This window comes from Artemia sp. Qi Xiang Cuo, chromosome 7 (genome assembly GCF_049724085.1).
Source record: "Artemia sp. Qi Xiang Cuo chromosome 7, ASM4972408v1, whole genome shotgun sequence".
NCBI lineage: Eukaryota > Metazoa > Arthropoda > Branchiopoda > Anostraca > Artemiidae > Artemia > Artemia sp. Qi Xiang Cuo.
The window spans coordinates 20,425,656-20,452,654 of NC_142800.1; the positions used below are offsets into that span (position 1 = coordinate 20,425,656).

General features: G+C 34.5%; 2 protein-coding genes across 4 annotated transcripts in view; one reads left to right on the top strand and one right to left on the bottom strand.

The window, feature by feature from the left end:
* Positions 1 to 17,465, bottom strand: part of LOC148950040 (uncharacterized) — a 69,596-nt gene extending 52,131 nt beyond the window's left edge. Inside the window, exons 1-4 of one of the 3 annotated variants that reach the window (XM_089091422.1) lie at positions 17,413 to 17,465; positions 9,174 to 9,348; positions 3,808 to 3,876; positions 1,338 to 1,457 (exon numbers count right to left, since the gene is read on the bottom strand). In XM_089091422.1, coding sequence (XP_088947548.1) covers positions 1,338 to 1,457; positions 3,808 to 3,876; positions 9,174 to 9,224 — 240 coding nt within the window. In that variant the 5' untranslated portion in view covers positions 9,225 to 9,348; positions 17,413 to 17,465. Of the gene's footprint in view, positions 1 to 1,337; positions 1,458 to 3,807; positions 3,877 to 9,173; positions 9,349 to 17,348; positions 17,368 to 17,412 lie in introns of those variants that run through there. The other 2 variants (XM_089091423.1, XM_089091424.1) reach the window with 2 other exon arrangements.
* Positions 17,466 to 17,792: 327 nt separating this feature from the next.
* The window catches only part of LOC148950041 (cilia- and flagella-associated protein 157-like), an 83,031-nt gene continuing 73,824 nt past the window's right edge, over positions 17,793 to 26,999 (top strand). Inside the window, exons 1-4 of the mRNA XM_089091770.1 lie at positions 17,793 to 17,891; positions 19,914 to 20,035; positions 21,564 to 21,732; positions 25,184 to 25,286. Coding sequence (XP_088947896.1) covers positions 17,793 to 17,891; positions 19,914 to 20,035; positions 21,564 to 21,732; positions 25,184 to 25,286 — 493 coding nt within the window. The remainder of the gene's footprint in view (positions 17,892 to 19,913; positions 20,036 to 21,563; positions 21,733 to 25,183; positions 25,287 to 26,999) is intronic.

Below are 26,999 nucleotides of genomic sequence, written 5' to 3' on the forward strand. Positions count from 1 at the left end.
ACTTGACGTACTTAGCTGCTTGATTCCCTGAGGTCCGTCTCTTACTATTTCAGCTATGAAAAAGCCGTAGGCTTTTTCCTGTTTGTAATTATCTTTGAAATGGTGGTGGCTGCGGCACCGGCAACCTAGTAAGAGACAATACATAAAGGATCTAAGTAGAAGGATGATTGATTTCCAAAGATTGCTATTTTCGGCCAAACATCTAGAATAAACAGAAATCAGATTGTCGTCGGTTTGGTAGGGGGGATACCTTAAGAAAATATTTAAGAGAAATGGGAACTTAAGAAAATATTTAAGAGAAATGGGAACTTCATGGGAGGGTGTAAAGAGAGAGATTTTGGATTGATTGGGATTGAGGAGTTTGCGTAGCTGTGTTAGCCTCAGGCATCTGGATGCTGTGTTAAGTTGCTAGATTATATAAAGGATCTTAATAGTTCAATGTAAATATGGATCCAGGTTGCAGCGGTAGCTAGAAAACTAGTAAGAGATGATCACGTCCCATAGTAAAAAATAAAACAGCTCATGGCTGCTAAAAATAGTCAGATCGAAACACAAAGTACCCTATTAGAATATCCTTGTCTAAAATTCTCATATATCAAACTTACAGTTCCTTGGCTTGAACAACGAGGAAAATCCACTGGCTTGAAAAACAAGAAAAGTGGCTGCAAGCACAATATTCTGCATCGACGCCATCTTTTTTTCATCCTATTTTTTTTTTTCTCTGCAGCTAGTGGAGACCAGGAAAATGATAGAGAGCTGAAACTGATGTGCTTGAAAACCATTCGTAATTAACAAAATTAATCTTAAAAATATAATCAACTTTTTACGAAAAACTGCATTATCCTATAACCCTGTAGTACAAATGTTATTAACAACATCTTCATGCATACAAAGATCAAAATAGGATTTTAACATTATAAAAAACATATAGATATAGTTATATAAAATGCAGTAATTTTGGGGGGCAGCGAAAAAGAACAATCTTTGGCAATCTATCATCCTTCGTCTGCAAAACGTTTCCTAGCCATGTAAACCTTTCTTACATTATAGCCCTAGAAACTGGGATAGAGCTACATTTTTCGGTTGGATATACCTTCGTTTTTTCTACTTTACTAACATCTTTTTCTCATCTAAACCTACATTAAAACAACTAATAATGGAAATTGGCTACAGAAAACTCAACATTACTGGGAGTCGAACGGATGGCCTTCCGCTAACTATGCAGGTACCACTCTACCCTTTGTCACTAATTATTCCCAGTGAATCAAGTTTATTTCCTATCATCAAAGATCTACCTTAAACGTAAATCAAAGATCTACTTAAAAAGGAAAGCATACCTTAAACAGCTCTGCTTGAAGGAATTCAACCCTTTTGGTAAGCTGTTGGTTTCTAAAATGCAAGCTATCCATCTCTTGCTGAATTCTTCGAATCATCTGATTTTTCTCTTCCACACTTTCCTACAAGTAAATATCAATGGTCACAGAGACAGGCACGGGCGTGTCTCTGATTTATGTTCCATTAATCATAGATACATAAAACAATATGATTTATGGTTTTAAAAAAATTAAATTAAAAACACATCAAAAATTTTGTTTATGCATTTTGTTACGTTTTTATGAGTCGGACAAATAAAAATTTGGGGGGGGGGGGGGAGGGTTCAAACTAAGTAGTCCTTATCCCCTGGATGCGGCCCAGGGAGAACTACAGCAGGTTCATAGAGGAACAAGAGAAAGGAGATGCCAAGGATAGATGGAACGAATTTCCTTTTTTTGAAAAAAAATCATTTAAATAAAACGGTGTCATTTCATTTCAATGAAATACTTCCACTAACATTTCACATACGCATCACACAATAAGCTGCAATACTGTAAAATTTCTGTAGTAACAGAAAATAAACAACATTTAAAATCTGAACAGGCTTAGATTTTAGAATAAAACGTTCCAGCATTTTTTATTTTAATCTTACCAAAGATCCTCGTAATTCCTGTTTTGGACTTAATTGTAGGCTTGCTTTCAAAACAATGATAAGGAGAAAGATCCAATTTCGCCCCAAAAAAATTTTGTCCCAATTTTACCCCAAAGCTCAAAATCGAATGTTGTCCCAAAGCAAAGATGTTTAGATTACACCTATTCTTAAACTGAATTTCATAATCTGCATCCCTAAACTGACCATGTTAGAAGGATTGATCAATTGCAACGAGATCAGTTGCTCTATTTTTGTTCTGTTTTCCATCATTTATTTTAATTGATTATTTTTCTGTAAATTGGTTTATTGAAATGGAAAGCGAAAGATATAAATCGTGTATGCGAGGTTAAATAGAGGGATTGAGATAATGGTAACGTCACTGAGGGGAAGAGGGGTTGTAGCCACCCTTTGTAGACAGCTATGTAAGACCAGCGAACAAAAAAGATGCTAAATGGGGATATTTTCTTTTCAATTAATATAACACAAGTAAAAATAAAAAAAAAAACAATATTCCAAAAACCAGTTTCTTATTTTCCTAATATGAAAAACACTTTGATGATTCTAATGCCCCTATTAATAGTTTCAGAGAAAAAAAAAAAAACATATTATTGACAAATATTAGACTATTGCTGTTACACTGCTTTAGCCATTGTTACTCTAACCATTATTATTGTTGCAAAATAGCACAAAATATTGAAGTTATATTAATAGCCATACATTATATCAAGCCTTGAAAAACGTATTTTTAGGCCCACGTTTTCAATTGAAAGGATCATCAGATAAACATAGAGCAATCAAACTAATCTCTACTCTCACATCATTTGGAAAAATATAGTGAGACTGAAGACGCATACAGTTGATGAAGGAATGAAATCCACTGTACTGCTATATTATGCCAGTGAGTGCTGGAAACTAGATGTTAGGACAGAGAAAAGACTCACAGCTTTCGAAAATATGTGCTTGAGGCGCGTGCTGAATATCGGTTGGCGTCAAAGAGTCAGCAACATTGAGGTCCGCAGAAGAACTGGCCAGCCGCTTATTACTGAAGTGATTAAGAAGAAGAGATGGGGCTATTTTGGCCATGTTCTTCGGATGAAGAAATCCAGAATCTCGTACCAGGTTCAACGATGGCAGCTACTGGGCGTCGAAAGAGGGGAAGACCGAGAAACACGCTCAGACGCACGTGCGATCGTGATCTACGCAGTGCTCACACATCACTACAACCCCAGTGGGAGGATGTACTTGCCGCAGCGCCAATACGTAACGTTTACCGAGGCTTCATCGATGCCCTATGCGCCCCAGATGGCTCAGGAGGACCTAAATAACTAAGTAAGTAAGTACTGCTATATATACTGCTGTTACAATTCTTTCAATAGTTATTCTAATTCTTAATGCAATTGTTTAGGCTTGATTTCTCCAAGTATATTTATTGTTGCAAAATAACAGAAAGTTATATTAACAGCCATACATTATATTTAGCCTCAAAAATAATCTTTAGACCCACGTTTTCAAATGGAGCGTGCGTCAGATAGACATAGAGCAATCAAACTAACCTCTAATCGCACCTCGATTGGAAAAATATAGTGAGACTGAACATACATATAGTTGCTGAAGGAATGAAACCCACTTTACAACTGTATATATTGCTGTTATAGTTAATCTAATTGTTGTTACAATGTTTTAGTCTCCATTTCTCCAAGTTTAATTATGGTTGCCTAGCAGCAGAAAATATTGATCCATTTTGTTTATGGTGTTCGATAATAAGTTGTTAATACTACAACTAGCACTCATCATTCTTTGACAGGTAAACATGACAAAAAGTAAAAAAAGGAAAGAGATACCTTTAGACTTTTACTAAGATCTTGTTCTTCTTGCAGTGCTTGTCGAAGATGCACAATGTGAGATTTCACCTGAAAGAATATGTGATGGATAGGCACATATGTTTTCCCTTCTACAATAACTCAACCCCCCAAAACACAAAAAAATAATTAAAATAAAAATGAAACGTAAAAATAAATACCATAGGACATTTAGCACCACATATTCTGCCTATATTTTGAAATATAGGTAGAATTTTCCAAAATTCCTTCAATCTTTATGTTTGTCATACTTTTCTCTGTGGCTGCCCAGATTTGCATAAGGGAGGAATTTTCCAGGGAGATTAGCCAAGGAGGGGAATTTTCTTGGGGGAAATGGGAGGGGAGGGGTATTTCCCAGGGGAACAAACATAGCTATCACCAAGTTGGACAAGACATGACGGAGAAAAAACATTAATGTTATTGTTACTAAAGTCTATTTTATATAATTTCAATTCTCCCATTTTATGTTAAGAGTTTTCTTTTGTTAACTTGAGCCAGTAACAGACCTGGACATGACATGAATGAGTAAAAATAATAATGTATTATAAACATAGCCATACAGCTATAACAAATAGCAATATAAATTTTACTATAGGCCTAATTAGCTTATTAGATTTAATAGGCTAGTTTAGAAATAAATATACTACAAGTAAATGAACTAATTTAATTAAATTAATCGAATGAATTTAATTTAGTAATTAAACATTATCAAATTTAAATTAGTGCTGAGATGTTAATCATAACCAAAAATTGTAGTCTTTAAAGGATTAGATTTGAATGACGAATCGAGGAAATTTTCCAGATGCTTGAAAAGATTCCATTGTGAAATTCAGCTTTTCCCAAAAATCAAGTAGCATGTATTTTTCACATAAAGTTCTTACCAAAGAGCATGGGCAACTTGGTAGTGGGGAACTCGCGCTAAAGTAGAGACTAAAAAACAACACCATCTGACCTTTGGCACTTCTTGGATTTTTTATTCTGTGTAATAATAAAGCAAAATCAGTATAACTGGTAAAAAAAATACAGTAGCTATTAGTGTCTGATTTCAGTTTCTGGGAGAAATACAATTAAGAAGCTCAAACAAATTCCAAGAAACACAAAATGGTAGATGATGCTAGTGATTTTTTCTTATTATTCCCTTGATTTTGGTTACTATGGGCCATAGTTCGTCTAGAGTTTTCTACTCTTACAAGTTGCCCCCATACTCTTTGGCTCTTACTTCAACTTTCTGAATCTGGATCATTACATCTTTATGCAGGGCTTAGAACACTGTTGCTACATGCACTATTGTATTGCACCATAACTTGCATGCACTGACTCTACAGTACTGTAATGGAGTATACTATTATTATATAAGTACTTTCAATAAACTTTGGGCCTATTAACCAAAATAGGCCCAAAGTGGTTTTATTTTCAATACAATTGAAATTTCCTAGGTAAAACAAGCCTAAAGGAACAAAAATATTAAAAAAAAACAAGCTGTATTGATTTTTTACAGCCCTTTAAGGGTAGGTACACTTTGGGGACAATAATGCTGCAATAGGTCTCTAATGCTTCTATTATATAAGCATTATATTACGAATTAGGAGGTAGTGTTTAATCAGCTTTGTTATATGCAACAGCTCAATTGAATGACATAAGAGAGTGATTGCTCAACAATATTGTTAACCCCGATGTTAATTTGAACTGGATTTTTAAAAGGTGAGCTTCTTATCCTTTGCTTAGTTAAGAAAGTTCCATTTCCTTAATTCCTCAATAAAATTTTGGGAATATCTTTATTTAGTTTTGCAGTAATATCTCTCATACTGCGTTCATTTTTTTTTTTCATGTATTTTAATCCAATTTGGGTAGTAAACTTGGACATCACTATTTGTAGTAGAGAACTTGTTTAGATAACATAGATTCAAGAACTGAGTCAAAAGCGCTAGCTTGTTTTATTTTGAAATTTGGGATTAATAAACTGCTTTTGTTTCTTAGCCAGAAGCATCAATTCATGACAATTTTGGGTGGGGTTGGCCAAAATGTATTTTACCCAAGTTCACTGAAAAAAATACCAAAAATACAGCCCTTCAGAGGAGTGGCAGTCCTTTGCTTGTGATCTTCCAAGCTATACCACTGATGAAAGCAAATTTTTCTTTTGCGTCTTCACAATTATTACTGGAATTTAAATTTTCCATTATTTTCAGGTTGTTTAATAAAGACAATATATTAAATATCTTCCTGGTATCAAAGAATTCATGGAGAATGGCAGGCTGACTGTGAATTTGGATGATGATTCTCCTAGTGCCTTCAAAGGAATTGGGGAATCAATTATTCCTAAGATCAACATTGCAAAAAAAGCGGGCCTTCCCCAAGCACTGATAAAAATTATATTCTTGGGAAAGTTGGCAGAATATCACGACTACATCCAAGTCTACACAGATGGCTCGAAGACAGAAAAAAAACCAGTTGTGCAGTAGTTATACCCTCCCAGAGCCTGTCTCTTTCCTACCATTTATCCCCCAACCTGACAATTTTCTCTGCAGAGCTTACGGCAATTAAATTTTCTCTTCAAGCCAAACAGAGATCAAACACCAGAAGTATATTGTCTGCAGTGATTCACTGTCAGCTCTGGATTACCTTTCACACGAGCAGCACCAAGCGATAAATGTTGCCATTGAGATTGAAATTTTTGGTTACAAAACTAGCAAGAAAGGGTATATCAGTTCTATTTATATGAGTTCCAGCACACTGTAGTATAACAGGAAATGAATAAGCAGACCAGGTTGCAAAACAAGTGTCACATCTGGGTCTTATTACTCAAACCCCTATTACTGGTCCTGAATTCCTGTCTTTTGTCAGCTGAAAAATTTTGGAGGAAGAAGGGGCTTGGCTCCATTCCTCCCATACCCAGCTCCTAGATCTCTATGACTGTAAGCAGCCATCAAAAGAAATGTACTTCACATCTTGCATCCTTTCAACTTGCCTCTTTTGTCTTAGATGCGGCAATGCAAAGAGAAAGTCAACACTATTCCATTGAAAAATGGACCCATCCCCCAACTGTAACACATGTGGAGCATATGAAGACATACATCACATCATCTTCAACTATAGAAAATATGAAAAAGAGAGAGAAGTACTAAGGAACTGCTGTGAGAAGACATTTAAGGCATTCTGTTCTGGAACATCACACACCTCCTTCTTGGGGTTTGATGACTAACCACAAACCTTTTAGGTAGATTTGTTACTACTGGTTTGGTTCATTGCCTATAAAATATTTTTTTGTTTTGTTATTATCTATTTATTATCCCTATACTAGCTCATTTTAGTCATCACAATTAGTTTTTTTTTTTTGTCTATATTTTGTCTGCTTTGTTTTTTATATTTGGTGTATGTGACAGGAATGATGCATATTTGCATTACTGATTTTAATTGTGTTGTATATGTATTTTAATTGTTTTATGATAAAGCACAGCTGAATTACACTGGTTCCCGTTTTTCAACACAGACATTTACTGCAGGTGAATAACCCCCAACCAATAGCACAATAAGTGATGCATGATCTGGCTTAGTGAATATTGACTGAAGTGACGCCCAAGCAAGCTAGTGATTACAGAAGGCACAGAATAATCAAGTGATAAAAACGCATATGACTGATTGGTCAAACCCCAAACTACAACAACAACATATATTAAAGTTGTTAATTATTATAAACACTTTTGAGCATAATTCTTGCTATTATTTAGTTTTTGTTTTTAAGTTAATGTTTAAAGTTTAATAGTGTTAGTTTTTCAGCAAAAATTTGGAAATAATAAATTAGAGATAGTCAACTGTTCCATCAAAAATATTTCTAACATCTACTTAATTAGGCAATGTTGTCACCTAAAATCTGGTAATTGATATATTGTGTTGTAGATGTTAGGTTGCTATGTCATGTTGTAATATGTTCCATAATTGTTATGTTGGTTAGGTATTGTTTGTCACCTGAAATCTTGTAATTATTACTAAAACTTTATAGTGGATGGCTCATGCTCTAGCTCCTTAACTTCAATGCATCCTTCTAAGACACTAACAAATGCAGAGTGAAAAACTTGAGGCTTGTCTAAACTGTTGCAAAAATCAACCTGATCGAAATCCATCATTGCACGTTTCTGCTGCTAGTATGTTATTCAGGGCCCAATCAACAAAGTTGTGAGCTCTGATAGCCTGAGAATATACTTTTCTGCTGAGCATCTGCTGAATGGCATTTGATTCATATATCCGCTCCAAGATTTCCTGCAAAACAGAAGCTTGCATCAGATGCTCAATGTCAGCTAAGAAGCTCAGTCTAGCGTGAAACTGTCCCAAGAGTAAGACTATGCAATTCAAAGGACTTCCTATTGATTCATCCTTATAGATTTCACACATCTATATAACAATTATATTGATGTATACATTCTTGTGCCTCAAATCTACCTCTGTGTCTGCCATAATCTCTACCAGCATCAATTAGAAAGCAGAATTTTCAGAAAAGGAATCAGAGACACAAAAACCTTCTAAACTTGTGGACAATAACAATTTTTATAAAAGCCAGACTTTTATGGACCTCAAATTAGTCTCAGAGACTACCTCACTCTCTCCAACCTCAATCCAAGTTGGTGTAATGTTTTGATGTATGTATGGATGTTAAATGAAACCCCTAAACCACTTCCTAATTCAGAATTGTCTTTTCAGGATGGCATTTTTTACAAATTCACCCTCAACCTAAAAAAAACTCAAGTTTGTAAAAGAGCTAGAGCAGCAGAATTTTTGGATTTAAAATCACCATGTATTTTCCAGTTGGATAGTGAAAGAATCATTTGTATAGCAATTTGTTTGATGTTAAACCACTTTTTTACTGGATTATTAAAGCAAAATCTGATTTTCTTAAATTAGAATTGGAGGAATTAAGGTACAAATCAGGGAAAATTTGGCACCATCCCATCATTAACTGAACTGACAATATATTTATAATAGAATCACTAAACAATTAAGTGAATTAAAGAGTCTCAAATTCACAAAATGTAATTGGGAGGGCAAAATGTTCATTCCAAAATCTAGGGGGCCAATTTTGTTTTGTGTTTTTTCAATAGATATATCCATAAAAAAGGTATTATAATGAAAATACCCAAAGAAATATTTTTCTTAACAGAGGGAGGGACATGTAGAGGGGTAGTTGCATGCCCACTGTTTTTTATTAAAATTTGAATTTTTGCATGAAAGAGTTAGCATGAAAAATATTATCTTGCTCTTCCTCATAAAACCTCTAGAGATAGTCCATAAAACCTGAGGATTCCACAGAACCCTATTGCAGCTCTGTGAATAATTTTTACTGCATAGACAAAAATTACCTTATTCACATCAATATTATTCAGTGTATTATTTCCTTCCTTTCTCAACATTTTACAGTGTAATCTTTCAGTTTCTTAACTTGAACAGGACAGTGGTTTCCTAGCTATCACAGCTATAAAGTGCAATAATGTTATTGTTTTAGCATCTCAAGACCATTGCTAGAGACTAGAAAATCTGAAAAAAGGAAAAAAAGTAACATTTGCAAAGATAACTAAATTCTTATTTAGATCGTATAATGTATAGTAATATAATATAACATAACAACAATTAGTTGTCAAAACCTGAAACAAGAATACATCCAGCCTGTATTTATTTTGCAAATTAAAAGCATTTTTTTTTTAATGTAGCAGAGGGAAGGAGGGATCCTCTATAAAATAATGAGATTGATCTGAAGGCCCCCGCCTCTGGGGGGAACTGTGGCCTAACAGTGTGCTATTTTTTTCTTTCCATCCCTACTAAATAGCAGCCATTTTTCATTTACATCACACTCAATATCTTAGTTCATTTTTGTCAGTGTAAGTTTGAATAAACCCTTGTTATTAAGCTCATTTCAGACCTAAGGAGATGTGCTGCACTTAAAACTTTTTTTCTTCTTGCTGTCATAGGCAGCCCAATAGCATTACCTCAATAAAGAGCAAACTGGGCTATATGTATAATTGTTGGGTTTTTTCTAGACTACTTTGTGTGCAAGGGATTGTCAATTAATTTGATATTAAAAGTAATAGTGCTGTTTTTAAGAGAAAAAAGTTAATGGTGGACAACCAGGATCCCCTTGTCCTTTTTAGATGTCCCTTTTTTCAATAGCTATTTTGTTCATGATGGTCAAAAGGTCTAATAACTATGCCTTCAGGACAGCATGACCCCTCAGCCCCAAGGGAAAGGGTGGTAAATTATGTAATTTTACCATTGTTTACATATAGGGTTAATTACTTGAAAAGGGGGAATGTTTGATCCTGGGTGTGCCCAAAAAGACAAAAAAAAATTAAGCTGAAACCTTCCAGGAGTGTTGAGAGGGTGTCAAACTAAGTCAAAAGACACTATGTAGATCCAGGTTACTGTGACTTGTTAAAAATATGAGTACCTTTAACTGCAACAACTTGCAGCACAGACTGTGACTAATTACAACTACTTACAATGGCAACTACTCATTACAGACTACTTCTGACTGGGATAGTGACTACTTGCATCTGCAATTACATCTACCTTTGACTACAACTATGATTATTTGCAACTGTGATGACTTGCAAAAGGAACTGTGAATACTTTTAACTTTGACAGAAATGGCAATTACTTGCTACTGTGACTTCTTGCAACTGCAGCTGTCAATATGTGCCAGAACTACTACTGTGATTACAGCTGTGACTGCTACTGTTACTATTGAGTTAAATCAAGAGAGTATTAATGTAGTCAGGGTGTCAAAATTGCCCAGATGCAATATCCAAGGAACAGACCCAAGTATAAAGTTGATGCTTTTACTAAAAGATAAGGGAGATGTAAAACTAAATCAAAGACACTATGTGAAATTAGATTGTCAAAAAGCTGTCTCTGCAATATTCAAGGACATCTAAGGGTAATACATTGGAACTTCAGGACATGATTTTGAAGATCTTGAACTAAATCAAAAGACTGCTTGCAATTGCCACTGCAAATATTTATGACTAGGCCTATAACTGTAACTACTTGTGGCAGCAACTGCAACTATTTGCAGTTATGACCACTTGTGACTGTAACTGCAACTACTAATTCTATTACAACTGTTTTTTATACTGCTAATACCAGCATTGAACTAAATCAAAAGAGTTTAAGTTCATTCAGGTTGTCAAAGCAGCACATATACAATATCTCACGAACTTCCCCAACAAACAACTATTCTATTTCAAAAGAGCATACAGACACATTAAGTGACGTATTAACTTTCTTCCTAACAAAATTATAAGAAAAACCAAAATTTTACCAGTTTTAACAGATCATTGAGCAAAGAGAAAAAAACATTGAAAGAAGAAAACAACATAGGGTAAAATTCTACTTTAGCTACTTTTGGCTATCTTGGAAAGGGGTTAGGCTAGGGAAACGAAACTGTTAGGGATGGGTCTATAGGCTAAAGTATGTCCTGGGAAGGTATTTTGAAGTACCTAGCCTACCTCCAATCCTTCTCCCTCTAGAGGGTTCTGAAATTTGCCTATTTAACAAAACAAAATTTTACCTTAATTTTCAGTTATCAGTTTCTTTTTTGGTAAATTTTTTGCAGTTCATATTATTGACTTAGAGATAAAGTAAACATACCACTCAATACCTTTTTTTGTGGTGTTTCCAAATATAATAATCATCTTTGTCACAAATGAACTTTACCCTCACCCCTATATATACCAATTCAGGGTATATATTTGCACATTAGGGGGTGGGGGTAAATTTTATTTCTGATGCAAATGTGAGGGAAGTTTAAACTTTACCCCTAACCCCCCCCCCCCCCCCCCGGTCTAATGTGCAAATATATGCCTGAATTGGTATATATAGGGGTGGGAGTAAATTCATTTATGCCAAAAATGATTATTATATTTGGAAAGAGCATAAAAAAAGGCATTGACTGGTATGTTCACTTTATTCATAAGTCAAAAATATGAACTGCAAAAAATTTAGTCTACCTCTTTTTCTTAGTTTTTAGTTCTGAAAATTCAACTCCTGTTATTTAAGTAGAATTTTAAGCCATATCTATGCTTTTTTTTCAAAATTTAGGAAATGTATTTGTATATCTTTAAATCCTTATAAATTGGGATTGAGCAAAATTGTGAAGCTGAAAACAATTGCATTGTACTTCATTGAAGTAGAAATTTGCAAGGTTTCACTTTTACAACACACAGATTTTTAAAGGTGATCAAAGGTTAGGATCATCTAGAGGGAGAAGGAGGGGATGTAGGTACTTCAAAATACCTTGGTAAAAGTTTAGAATTGTAGACCCTGATAAAAGAGACATATTAAAGAACAATTCTTACTTTAAATATATATATAATGATCCTAGCTAACATATTATCCAAGGGGACAACCTTCATCATCAAGTCTTTCCTCTTTTTTCCTTCTTTTTCCCACTTAAAAGAAAAAAATTACAATTTTAGCCATGCTCTGAATGCAATGCATAAATCTTTTGATGCTGCTATGAATTGTTCTTATAGATAGAGTTCATCCTGGTCATTGTTAATTTGTTTTTTTTTTAATGAGTAGTGGCAAAAATACAAAATATTAATACAAACTAACCTAACCTAACTTCAATTCAAAATCAACACACTTGGTTTGAGTCCAGACCATGGGCACCCATATGGGGGGGGGGGGCGGGGGGTGCATCATTCAGCCCCCTTGCTGAATGATGCTGCCTTATTTTTATATTTTTGTTCTGAGATTTCTATTGTATAGCATTAAAAGTAGCAATTAGACAAAGTTTGCCCCCCCCCCTGGAATTCAGCTTATGGGCGCCCATGGTCCAGACTCAGGCTTGACTGATGGTTGGGATGATTGCTATCTATAAGAACAATTTATAGCAGCAACTTCAAAAGATTTATGCATTGCATTCAGGGTGTGGCAAAAATTTTATTTTTTTTCATTCAAGTTGGAAAAAGAAGGAAAAAAGAGGATAGACTTGATGATAAAGGTTCTCCCCTTGGATAATATGTTAACTAGGATTGTTATACATATTTTAAAGTTATACATACTAATATACTAAGCATTTCTATCGGAAATGAATTTCAGCCCCCCCCCCCTATATAGGCTATACCTAACCTAACTGGTCAATATATACCAAATCATATTATTGAGTTTCAAATAAAGTGAATACACCATTCGATGCCTTTTTTTATGCTGATTACAAATATAATAAGCATTTCTATCGGAGATGAATTTCAGCCCCCCCCTATATAGGCTATACCTAACCCAACTAACCCTGAATTGGCCTTTATAGGGGGGGGGGGCTTATAGTCATGTCTAAGAGAAATGATTAATATATGTTTAATCAGCATAAAAAAAGGCTTCGAATGGTGCATTCACTTTTGTCCTAACTCAATAATTTTATTTGGTAGGTATTGACCACCTAACCTAACCTTGAATTGGCCTATATAGGGGGGGGGCTAAAACTCATTGCCGATAGAAATGCTTATTATATTTGTAATCAGCATAAAAAAGGCATCGAATGGTGTATTCACTTTTGTCCTAACTCAATAATATGATTTCGTAGATATTGACCAATTTTCCTAACCTAACCCCTTTCCAAGATAGCCAAAAGTAGCTATAGTATAATTTTACCCAACATAGAAAAATATTTATCAGAAATATCCAGGACATCACAGGAGGAGTACTTGCGGTAAAATACTACTTTAGCTATTTTTGGCTATCTTTGAAAGGGTTTAAGTTAGGAAAATGAAACTTTAAGGGATGGGTCTACAGGCTAAAGTATGTCCCCGGAACCAATAATACTTTAAAGCCCAACCCCCACTAGCACCCAAGAATCCAATACATTTACTTTAGCACCCACGAACCCATAGCGCCCACATCTTTCAACTTGGAAGATAAATACAAGCATATCCAAGCATCAAATCATAAGACCGAGTATTCAGTTATTTTACCTTTGGTACTACAAATTCTTCTTTCTTCTTTGAATAGCGATTTTTACTGGAGGCAAAGAAGAAAAAGCGCAAGGAACTTGCGAACTCGCAAAATCCCATGCAATCTGGTGTTTATTTACCTTTGAATCTGGCGCCAAAGTTAAAAATAAAATTATACTGACAATAAATTGATAATTTGAATACTTATTTGGCCGAAAATATAAGTATGAATTATTTTTCACTTGATAAAAACACTGTATAGGGCATCATAAGCCCAAGCAAGGCCAACACCTGCATGCATTAGCATTTTTAATTTATCAGAACCCAAAAATGAATGACATATTTGAAATATTTCTGAACGCCCAGAAAGAACCCAAAGTTGATATCTCCAGTAACTTGATATGTCTCTGCGAAATGTGTTTGCTAACAGAAGCCAAATATAATATCTAAAGTGAAGAAATCACAGATGGTGTAGGTAAATACAAAATAATTCTACTGAGGGGGACCTGGATTTCCTGCCATTATTTCGTAACAATCAGAAATAAAAAAAAAACAACATTTTTTTCCATCTTTCCATCTTTTTTAAATCCATGTAATAGATTGGATTTAAAAAAGAAACTGAGTTTCTTTTTTAAACTTTAAATTCAGTATATAAAAAATTTTCTTGGACAGAGAATCAAACCTGGATCTCCCACCTGACAGTCAGGAACAGCAACCATTGTACCACAGAGACACTTACGGAATTATTATTTTAGCGTCCAGTATCTATTTTTGACGCAAGCAAATCCCCACAAAACTTGATATTTGTTTTTTGGAAAATAGGGAAGGAAGGATTGGATTGAGCTGAAATTTTGAGGATAAGCTCCCAGGCCCAAAGTCTAAAGCTCTTTTTTGATCCTGGGCGCTTGGACATTGGAAGCTGAGGAGCTAAAGTATCAAAGCTTTGATCCTGGAAGCTAGATCCGGTTTCAGCAAAGGTTTATATTTACCTTTGAATCTGGCGCCCAAGTTAAAAATAAAATTATACTGACAATAAATTGATTAGTTGAATACTTATTTGACCGAAAATATAAGTATGAATTATTTTTCACTTGATAAATACACTATATAGGGCATAATAAGCCCAAGCAAGGCCAACACATGCATGTATATCATACAAGCATTTTTAATTTATCAGAACCCAAAAATGAAAGACATATTTGAAAAATTTATGAACGCCCAGAAGGAACCCAAAGTTAATATCTCCTCTAACTTGATATGTCTCTGCGAAATGTGTTTGCCGACAATAGCCAAATATCATTTCTAAAATTAACAAATCACAGATGGTGCAGGTATACACAAAAGAATTCTACTGAGGGGGAGCCGGATTTCCCACCATTATTTTGTAACAATCAGAAATCAAATAAAAAAACATTTTCTTTTTCAATTTAAAGTAAGGAGGAACATCAAAACTTAAAACGAACAGAAATTATTACGTATATGAGGGGGGGGAGGGGGGTAGCGCCCTCCTTAATACCTCGCTGTTTGCAATGAAGTTTGCGTTTTTGCCCCAGTTCTTTAAAACTACTCATAAAACACAAGGGCCGTTTAATTGGAATAATAACCCTTTAAAAATATTATAGAAAAGTCAAAATTTAGCGTAAAGAAAGAGGTATTGAGACAGGAGCAACCCCCCTCATAAAGCACACCCAAGTATAAATTCATAAAACCAAATATTAAGTTATTTTACCTTTGGTACAGCATATTCTTCTTTCTTCTTTAAATAACGATTTTTACTGGAGGCAACGAAGAAAAAGCGCAAGGACCTTGCAAACTCGCAAAATCCCATGCGATCTGGTGTCTATTTAATAATATGTCTATAAGACTCAACACTGAATGAAATATTTTTAATATTTGTAACACCCAAAGTTGATCTTTCCTGTAACTTGATACGTCTCTGTGAAATGTGTTTGCAGACAGAAGTCAAATATCCCCTCCTGTAACTTGATATGATTTATATTTGTTTGGGTTCTTAGGCATTGGGCAACTGGTTTTGTTAAATAAAAAAGTCACAAAGTCTTTTAACAGTGGGGCACCTATTACATTTTATGGTAAATTCCTGGGAAACTGTTTTTCACTTAATAAAAACATTGTTATGGCATAATAAGCCCGAGCGGGGCCAAGCGAGGCCAAAGCCTACGTGTATGTAATGCAAACATTTAATTTGTAAGGAGCGAACACTGAATGACATATCTCGAATATTTATAACACGCAAATTGCCTCTTTGCGAAATGTGTTTGCCGACAGAAGTTAAATATCCCCTCTTGTAATTGATAATGATCTCTCTTTGCCATATTCACCTTGCCAACACAATGCACTTGCTGACATAAATTGAATATATCTTTGTGAGTTGTGGAATTCTTTTGTGTATGCCTGCACCATCTGTGATTTGCTAACTTTAGATATGTTACTTTTTTAAACCACTATTTAAAGAAGAAATGGACTATAAATTTGCTGTGCTAAAGGTAATGCTAGTATTTATTTTTCAAGTTGGGAGCTGTGGGTTCTAGGCGCTGGGCACTAAAGTATTAATGAATTTGGGTTCTTTGGGTGCTAGCGGGCGTTGGGCTTTAAAGTATCGTTGGTCTTAAATATGTCCTGGGAAGGTATTTTGAAGTACCTTACTCCACTCCTTCTGCTTCTAGAGGGTCCTGAAATTTTCCTACATGACAGGTCCATACCTATTGTAATTTTGACAAAACAAGTTTTAACCTTAATTATCAGTTTCTTTTTCTCTGGCTTTAGTTTTGAAAATGCAATTCCTGTTTTTTTAGTGAAATTTTAAGCCATACCAATGGTTTTGTTTTCAAATTTAGGAAATATATTTACATATCTTTAAAACCTTATAAATTGGGATTTAGCAAAGTCGCAAAGCTGAAAACAATTTTGGGTCAATATATACCAAATCATATTATTGAGTTAGGACTAAAGTGAATACACCATTCAATGCATTTTTTTTAATGCTGATTAAGAATATAATAAGCATTTCTATCTGAAATGAATTTCAGCCCCCCCCCCCCTATATATGCCAATTCAGGGTATTCATTTTCAATAGAAATGCTTATTATATTCGTAATCAGCATAAAAAAGGCATCAAATGGTGTATTCACTTTATTTGAAACTCAATAGGCCTAATATGATTTGGTATATATTGACCCAATTTTGTTGTAGCCTACTTCATTTAAGCAGAAGATCTATTTTACAAGGTTTCACTTTTATAACACACAGGTTTTTAAAGGTCATCAAAGGTTAAGACCCTCTAAAGGGAGGAGTGGAGGTAAATACTTCAAAATATCTTCCCAGGGCATACTTTTGCCTGTAGACTCATCCCTGAAAGTTTCATTTTCCTAACTTAACCTCTTTCCAAGATAGCCAATAGTAGCTAAAGTAGAATTTTACCGTACATGCAAATGAAAGAATTATTAGCTTGTATTTAGGCTAGAAGGAACATGAAAAAATCATGTAGCCTACTGAATGTTTTCACCTTGTCCTAGGTGAACCATTCCACCTAGATGAATCGAAGAGCTCACGGATCATTTCGATATTCACCCTTGTATTTTTGGAACAAATATTCAATTGTTCAATTACTACTTTAAATAAGTATTAGGCCTACATTGGTTATTAAAAAATTTCTTAGGCCTACAGGCTACAAAGCAGAGACACGGCGAATCTCTTTTATTTCTTCTACAAATAGAATGAAATCGGAAATTTTGTAAACAAGGGTTATGAAGTAGAAATACCAGCTCATAAAAATGCCTTGAATTTTAATTGGAATGTAAGTGTTATATACAGGGTATAAATATTCTAAAAATTCCATATCCTCTTATAATATTTAAAAATTATGTATTGCATTTCAAAATGTTTGAGCTGATCGTGAATAGTTCGGTTTTATATTCAAAACATGCAAGAAAAAAAAACGAATTATCGCAAGTTCGTTAGTTTCCATGGTAAATTATAAACTTGAGTTTAACTCTATTTTCCCTTGGAGGGGAAATGGCAATGAAAGGAAACACAAAAAGGGATTCTAGTGGGAAGATGCCTATTGCATCAGCTAAATCATCAAATCGGCAAAGTGCGAAGCTTCAAAAACAGGTATAAATATAATTCAGATTTTGAGCTACAGCTAAATACAAAAAGTTAATTTACAGTTGTAAACTGGCTCATAAATGAAAAAAAACAAGGAACTAAAAATTGGGAAAAAATTTAACGGATGAGTAACTATAAACTATTTATATAATTTGCCGTATGTAGCTTAAGCTGCTGAATGGTAATTTGAAGCGACTACTAACAAATAAAATATATAGTCTGGGAACACGAAAGAAGCTGTGTATCAACAAAACGAAATGTACTTATCACAAAATAAAGATTATAATATAATACATTAAATTTAAGATATTTTTAAAAAAAAAATAGAAACAACTCAGAACTAGAACTGAGAGAGCAAACAACTGAAACTAAAACAGGAAGTAGGAAAAAATAAAAAATGATCAAACTAAAAAGTATGAAAACAGAAAAGAGGAAAAAATTAAAAGAGCATGGAAAACTTCCACAAAATAGGTCTGGGAAAATGACACAGTAATTACAACTTCGTTTATACGCTTTATTTACTCAATTATATACTTAATTATAGACATATATAATCTACTCAATTAATTTTATACTTAATATAAGTCGCTAAACACTCACCGAATTCAACTGGTAAGGTATTTTGGTAAAATATTTTTAGACAGTTGTCTGTTAGTTTCAGTGGCGTCAATTTAGAAAGGTGCAGCAAGTATGTTTGTATTCCCTAAGTTCTTGTTCCTTAACATTTTGAAAAAAGTTTAAATTTTTTTTTTTTTTTTATTGTAAAATGCCTCTTGTTGGTATTATCGTTAAAAAAAATCTGAGAAAAAACATCTTTGTCGATATTTAAACGTTAAGATTTGTAATTTTGCTCCCCCCCCCCCCTTAAATTTTCCTGAATTTACAGCAATCGATTATAATTAAGCTAAAATTAGCCAAGCCATTACAACTAGCCTAGTTTGTTACTCAGTAGGTAATTTAGGAAAAATATCAATGGTGGTAAGAGGGGTAAAATACATGAGAGTGGATTGTAAACCCAATTTTTAGGGTTTTCAACATTGAGACAATTTCGGTATGAATTTTCACTCTTTTCAGCCTTTCAATTCCAGAAATGGAACCTAAAACACACTTTGTGGGGGTCATGTAATACTTTCTGATGGTGTCATCAATAGAAATTTAAAAAAACAAAGTAATCTTGGATGCAGCGAAAGCTGCAACCTTGTTCAAAATTAGGTATACAAATTAGCTTTCAAGTGAGTCCTTAAAGAGATCTTAACGATGTTCAAGTGCTCCGTTAGAAGTGGTGAAAAAAGACACATCAGTGCTTTCCATCCCAAATGTAATTTCATTGTTGTTCAAGGTGGGTACGAAAGCTGAGGGTCTGAAGGTTTCCGTTATCGGGTTTTCAGCAATGACAGTTTCAATAGTGCATTTTTCAGTTCAATCCTCTACCACTTTTAAGGGGTTTGAACCTCATTTTGAAATTCCAATTAAATTGTTTTTAGAATAATACTTTACTATTAGAATTAGTTAAAATAACTAATACCATTCCTGAATCGGTTGACGTTCATCTTTTCCCACTAGACTTTTTTTAAAAATACATTTGTAGACGTTTGGTGATACTATGAACCATGATTTGCAATTTGCTAGGTTACAGCTATCACTACAACCCTGATTCGTTATGATCATACTACAGTAATTTTACAAAAATATAACTGTTTTGTGTCTTCTATGTGTGAAAACAAAATTTCTAAGAATCACATAAGTTTTTATTGTTTTTCACTATATTTATTTCGATCTTTTTAAGTACATGTCTTTTTCATTTTTCGCTTTTTTCAGTGCTAAGTGCTTATTCAAATTTACTATTCAACATGGCAACACTGAAAAGATATGTGGCTGCCGAAGATTTCATATTTTTTAGATAACTGAAGATCAGTTTTGTAAATCGCAGTTTTCAAACGCAGGGTATAAGCCCAAGACAGGCCCTGGGTGCAAAAAAAAATATTTTTATTTTAATATCCTTGATATTTTAATGCTTTATGGTTCCAGGCCAGCCGCATATCGAGAAATTCAAATTTTGAGGAATCTGATGAAGTGCAAAAGCAAATATCAAATTTGGACAAAGAATTTTATCAGTTGAAAATTGATGATCTTGAGGAAAAACTTAATTGGTAAGAATTAAGAGCCAAGTGCTTCACCCTCTTTTTCCATAAAAAATTTACTGGAAACTTGCAAATGTAGGTTAATTTTTCAATCTTCAAGAAAGTTTAGATCATATTTTAAGAAAAAGTCGTTTGATTGCTTGAATTTTTAGGGATATCTACACTCCTTTATTGAAAATCAGGCATTTTTAATCAGGCTCGTTGCCTTTGATGGGTAAAATTCAACTTAATTAATTTGATATATTTGGAAGCAGTATTAAAAGCAGACTCTTTTCTATGTATAAATTGTTATCAAAAACTATATTTTTAGAGTTTCAGTTACGAATAGGCCAAGTTGTTCCTTAGTTACAGTTCGTTACCACAAATTATTTGATAAACCCACCAGTGTAAATATTATGTCTTTTCGGCGCAATTTACAGCTGTAGTTTTGTCTTAAAACAGCATGTTTATTTATTTTTTTTTTTTGTACTTGCTGCTATCGAAAACATAAACGGAGTTATTTTTCATTAACCAACCATTTAACAAATACTTTTTTGCACACCCATGTGTAATTAAGTGCAAGAAACAAGAGAGATGGCCAACAACCTTTATTCAGAGGCTGCAGATCTTATACTCTAAATGATTATGGCTACCATTTGATTGTATTTTTCCCAATTTGCCGAAATCATAGTCCAGAGCTTAGGATCTTGAGAAAAGTTTATGTATTAAGTATTTCCCTCAAAAGTGTAAAAAGCATATATATTATATTTGTTATCTAAATTATTATTAATTAATATTATTTATTAAAATAACATTAATATTACAACACTTTTGTTTATTAATCTTGTCATCGATAGTATTAAAATCCATTAGTCTCAGTCTCTGAAATACCTTGGTATCACTTACGGTCTGACACTCAGATCCAATAGAGGCCAGTTGACCGATTCAGTCTGTACATCTATTCAATTAGCTTATGGAAAAACAGTCAAATGCAAAAGGTCATTCAATCGTTTTATTATTTCAAGACTTTTCAATGCCGTTGTGTCTCCCATAATCTGGTATATATCACCCTTGTGGGAAATGTTGTCTCTCAGGGAGCGTCGAAAAATACGGGGCACTTATTACCGGTACGCAAAATTTTTGCTGGGACTTCCGCTCAGGCTCTCTAGCACGGAGATCTCATCGATATACGGAATCGTCCATCCAATAACTAAAGAAATCGACATAGAGCTTAGAGCTTCCGTGCGATGTCTCAACAAGCTATGCGATTCACTGCTGACTCAACTATTTATGTGATTGTGTTTATTTGATTATGTTAATTAATTTTTAGCGTTACCTATGTTTTTTTCTTTTCTTTTTTTATTTGGTACTCCGCTTTTTTCTCATTTTTATAATGAGAGGGCACAATATTTATGTTTATTATTATTAATGTGTTATTAATTAATATTGTTAAGCACTCAGTGCAGGCTCTGCATACAATAAAAAATGGGAAAATTACTATTGAAAAGGCTACAATTCTATCTGAACCAAAAATTAATAGCACCTACAAAATTTTCAGCACAAAAGATGAGAATGTAAGTCTCAAAGTTCAGATTGACGATTTGAAGAGACAGCTTGAAAATAGCATACAGACTAAAAATGACATTTCAACCTTTTTAAACAAAAGACTACAGCATAAAGATGACCAAATAACTGAAATTCAAGAACGTCTTCATGGACTACAGATGGTAAGCTCAGTTTCCTTCACTTTAAGAAAATTACTGGATAGGTCTCGGAATAACTGCTGCGACTGGTAGCTCTCATTGAGTTGGATGTTGTTGACACAGGCTCTCACTACAATCGTTTTTCGGCACCTGAATCAGGGCTCTTTTGAATCTAAATTTGGGCTTCGACCCGAAGTTTAATTTTAAGAACCAAAGCATCCAAGGTCGGGATAACACTTTAATAATTTCAGTACCCTGCGAAAGCCAACGAATAAAACGAATTAATTCGACGGTATCTTTCTATATCTAAGGCAGAGAAGCCACATGTATTTTCTGACAAAAATCAATGTTTGAATGTTAAGACCTTTATTATTTATTAAGGGGGAGTACAAAGAGGAAACAAAGATACTAAAGAAAATGAAGACTTTCATCCAGTTCCTTTTATATACATACACACACACACAACCAGTTATATATATATATATATATAATATATATATATATATATATATATATATATATATATATATATATATATATATATATATATATATATATATATATATATATATATATATATATATATATATATATATATATATATATATATATATATATATATATATATATATATACATATATATACATATATATATAGCAGCAACAAAATAGTTGTTAGCAAATATCAATGACTAGTTTTGGTAGTTGGTAACGGTGGAAACGTTGCCACCCACCAAAAGCAAAAGGTGGCAACGGTGTCATTTTCATTATCTAGGCTCTTAGAAAAGCCTAAGGTGTTTTTTTTCTAAAAATAGCAGAGAAAGGAGCCTCGGGGCATGGGCCTGCCCCAAAGTCCTAATTTTCATTGAATTTCTGGGCACTAGCGTGCTTATTGATGTCTGTGATGGCGTTGTGGGTGGATACTATCGTCATCCGAATAAGGTGCAATGGGGGACAAACATAGTAACGAACCTCACTGTTGGCAATAGACTCTATGCTGATGACATTCTAGCTCAGAGTAGGAGAGATGTAGTTCAAAAACACATATAGGGATGGTCAACTTGCTGATCATTTTTACCGGCTTATTCCATTAAACCAGTAATTAACACAATGTACATTTCTTTCATATCTTATTGCCTAGAAAAAAGTCGGTTCTTCTATTGTTATGCTGTAAGAAGCATTTGTTGAACTAATGATTTTCCTAGCAAGGGGTTTTTCAACATTGTTGGACAATTTTTTAAACCTTTTGACTTTATCAAGAAAAGCCGAATTTAACCAGCTGTGCCATCTTTTAATTTTTACAGAAACTTAGTCTTAGGTAATCTAAGGTTTCTATAAATAAGATTAAGTTATTTTTTAAGGATCTAGGCCTTAACGTAAATAGCTTTGTTATCCTGAAGGTGCTTTCTTGGCTATTTTCCATTTATTCCAACTAACTTTATCCATTAGTATGCTGGCTTCAGGAGAGAGGAGTTGTCGTGGATTGCATAATCCAAGCTACTCACCACTGTTACTTTGTGGACACAGCAGATTTTATTAACCAGGGGAGTAATTTGCTATGGGACAGGAGGGGGGGGGGGGGGGTTGACTGTCCCCAAGACCCCAAGTTACCCCCCAGCTGAAATTTAGTTTCTTCAAAACTCTTGTCAAAACTAAGACCAGCCTGCATAATTGAAGCATGCACAGAAACGGGTCAGCTTTCTTTAGTATATCTTTGCTTTCATGATACTATATTACTTATATTTTAGTTTTCACTGTCATTTTCACTTGATTTGGCCCCCCCCCCCTCACAGGATTTAGACAAAATTACAACACTGTCATTAACATTAAACAATTTGGAGTCCATCAATGGTTTGGCCAAATTTTGTCCAAAAGAGTTTCCGTATACTGATTTCAGGAAAGAGAAATTGTTGTCAGTTGCATGACCTGTTCCATTCATTATTATAATTCTGAGGACATATCAGTGGCATTCCCTATAGTAAGGATTCATAAGGCTTTGATGCATTCTAATTATTTTTTCCTCAGAGCCACTTCATATGAAACAAGTGATTGTGTAATCTTCGGATGGGGCTCATTTGATTTTAAATTAAAAGTTATAGCATCCTTTCGCAAGTTATCGGGGGCAGCCAGGCCCCCCCCCTCCCTGCGCTCTTTTTTCCCGAAAGACATCTGATCAGAATTGTGAGATTGGCATTTTGTCCAATATGGTCCAAAGGTCAAATAACTATGACTCTAGGGTTGGAAAAAAAACCGCAGTCCCCAGGGCAAGGGCTGTAAGTCATGTAAGTTGTTCGTTGTTAACGTATAAGTTTTTTATATTGGGAATAGTGTTTTTTTCGTCCTGGGTCTCCAAAAGGGGCTAGGGTATTAAGGTGAAACCGTAAGGAAATATTAAACCGTAAACATTGAACACAATCAAAACTCACTTTGCATGCTGGTTGTCAAAAAGGTGTATCAGCTATATCTAAGGAACAACTGGTGGTATTAATTTGAAACTTTCCGGGAATGTTGAGTAAGATTTTAAATAGCAACGAAAACTCAACATACACATTTGAAAACTATTATGGCAAATTTCAACTCTCTCGAGTCAATACATGAAGCTCGATAAGTTAGCGTAGCCTACATATACAAAATTCACTATGCACAACAGTTTATCCCAAAATACATATCTAAACTATTTCAAAAATCATAAAACCAGAAACTAACACACAAGAATCAATTAAGGAAATCGATTATAGTGAAATTTTACTCCTTGAACCAATACGGGAGACTCATCAAGAGGAAACGTAACATACACATCTGAAAACTATACATGGCAAAATTCAACCCCTTCGAGTCAATACAGGAAACTCAACAACGAAAAAGTCAACATGCATATATGAAAGCACCATATACTCAGGGAACTATTACACCACAAATATCTCAACTTATTCAAAACCCATAAAACCAGAAACACACAACAATATATTAAAGAAACCTAATATGACAAAAATTACATTAACAAAAGTTGAAAAACGAAATTACATGGAAAAAAAGAAAAACTGTGAAAACTTGGGACTAAAAATTTAAAAAGACGAAATTAAGTGAACCAAAAGATGGCGCACCACGCACGCATAAATTTGGCTGTTTCAGAGGTATTTTAACCAAGATACTTAAACAGGCATGTTTAGCTTTGGTAGTACTCAATGGATGGTGGGGGGGCAATTACCTCCCTCACACATAAGGAAAATCTTATTGTACCGTTTGAAGCAAATATACACTCATCTGTGTCAATGTTCTCAAAGCACTGAAAAGCAGAGTTTCAGTTTCAACATTGAGGAGTTGAGAGGAGCGTCACCTCTCTTTATCCTTGGGTTCATTTGGCGTCACTTCCTCTATTTTAGGGGCTCCCCAATCTTTGGTTTTCCTGCAATTGAATGCTATTCGTGATTTATGTTTGAAAATAAAAATTTTTTTTTATTTTATTATTTCGAAGGTTCAATCAAATGAAGAACAAACTTACAAAAAGGCGATTGAATCTCGGGAGGCTAAGTTTCTGTTGATGGAAGACCAACTCTCCACTGAAGTAAAGCTATTGAGTAAGTAGTCATGGTTCTCACTCTGTTCAGGTTGGCACACTCGGATCTGGAGAAACAATAAATATTTTCCTTTATTTTCCCAACCAAAATGGGTTTCGCAAGCAAGGATACCTTCGGTACTCCTCATATATATTATTGCGTTATTTACATTGCTTTATTGAATCGCATGAACAGTCACATTAATAAATAGCATACTCAGGGCCATATCACGTATTTTTGGTCGGGAGGGGGGGGGTATTTTTCGGAAAGAGGGTAGTTTGCAAAAAAAAAAAATATAAAAAAGGTATAAAAATTTCTTTTTATATATTTTTGTTGCGATTTTAAGAGTCAGGCCAGTATTTTGGGGAGTTAAATACCCTTACTCCTCCCCCGGATACGAAGTGGTTTTAGATAGCTGGAGATTTCTTGGGTACCAATGTTAGCTAGGTGCTGCACGATTTTAGCGTCATTGTAGCCCAACTCGGGTATCAAAGCACTTACTTCAGTTTCATCAAGCAGTCATATTGGATACTTTTTGTTTCGAACACAGTTTATATAATTATCCAGTATGATCACTCCCTATCTCACCCATTATGAAAACCCGGACCGGGGTGCGAGTGCTCCGGAGAACGTTTTTGCAGATATAAACATAAGCGGCATCAAATCTTTTCATGGGTAGACAAGTCAGACGCTAAACAATCGGAAACAAGTGGAAACCCGCTATTACGAATAATGCACTTTGTAACCATTTCTCATTGATAGACGCAAACACACTGATCCATAAGTGAAGAAAGAAGTGGGAGGAGCTTTTTGTTCGCACCGAGAACGAAGACCAGTAATGATCTGCGATAAGCTTACTGGATAATTATATAAACTCTGGTTTCGAAGTAAGGATTTTTTTTACAGGTGTTTCAAACTAGCAATTAGAAAAGCATTACTTTATAGCTACTCAGTGGAAAGTGGTCACAAGGAAATTGAGAAAAGCAAAACATTGACCTTTATTCTGAACTGACCTTAAGGATAAGCAATGTGAGAATTATCTAATTAATTGAGGATTATCAACTGCTTTAAGGATGTGGGACCTTCTTGCTCATGAACAGCCTAACTAGTTTATATTAATAAACACATACATTAGTCTACCTCGCTATAAAAATCCTTTTCAAAAGGACCAGATTAAATTGCTGGCACATTTTTTTTTCTCTAAAATACCCTGCTTCGACTGCTACGAAAAAATTCAAATTCAATTTGGTCTAAAAATAGATCTTTGAAAGTTTCAAGCTGATTAAACACCCACAATCAAGCATATTCACTATTTTCCCGCTCCGAGTCCTATTAATGAGCAATACGCGATTTACATAGCTTATTGCCCTTCCCCACGGTGCTGACTGGTTCATGTAATCCCCAAAGGCAAATGTGCTTTAAGTTGGTGTTTCTGTCTGTCTGTCTGTATGTCTGTCTGTCTGTCTGTCTGTCTGTCTTTCTCTCTCTCTCTCTCTTTCTCTCTCTCTCTCTCTCTCTCTCTCTCTCTCTCTCTCTCTCTCTCTCTCTCTCTCTCTCTCTGTGTCTCTCTCTCTCTCTCTCTCTCTCTCTCTCTCTCTCTCTCTCTCTCTCTCTCTCTCTCTCTCTCTCTCTCTCTCTCTCTCTCTCTCTCTCTCTCTCTCTCTCTCTGCCTGTAAGTGGGGCTTAACATAGATTATTACCATTATTAGTATTATATAAAGTCGGGGCAGTAAC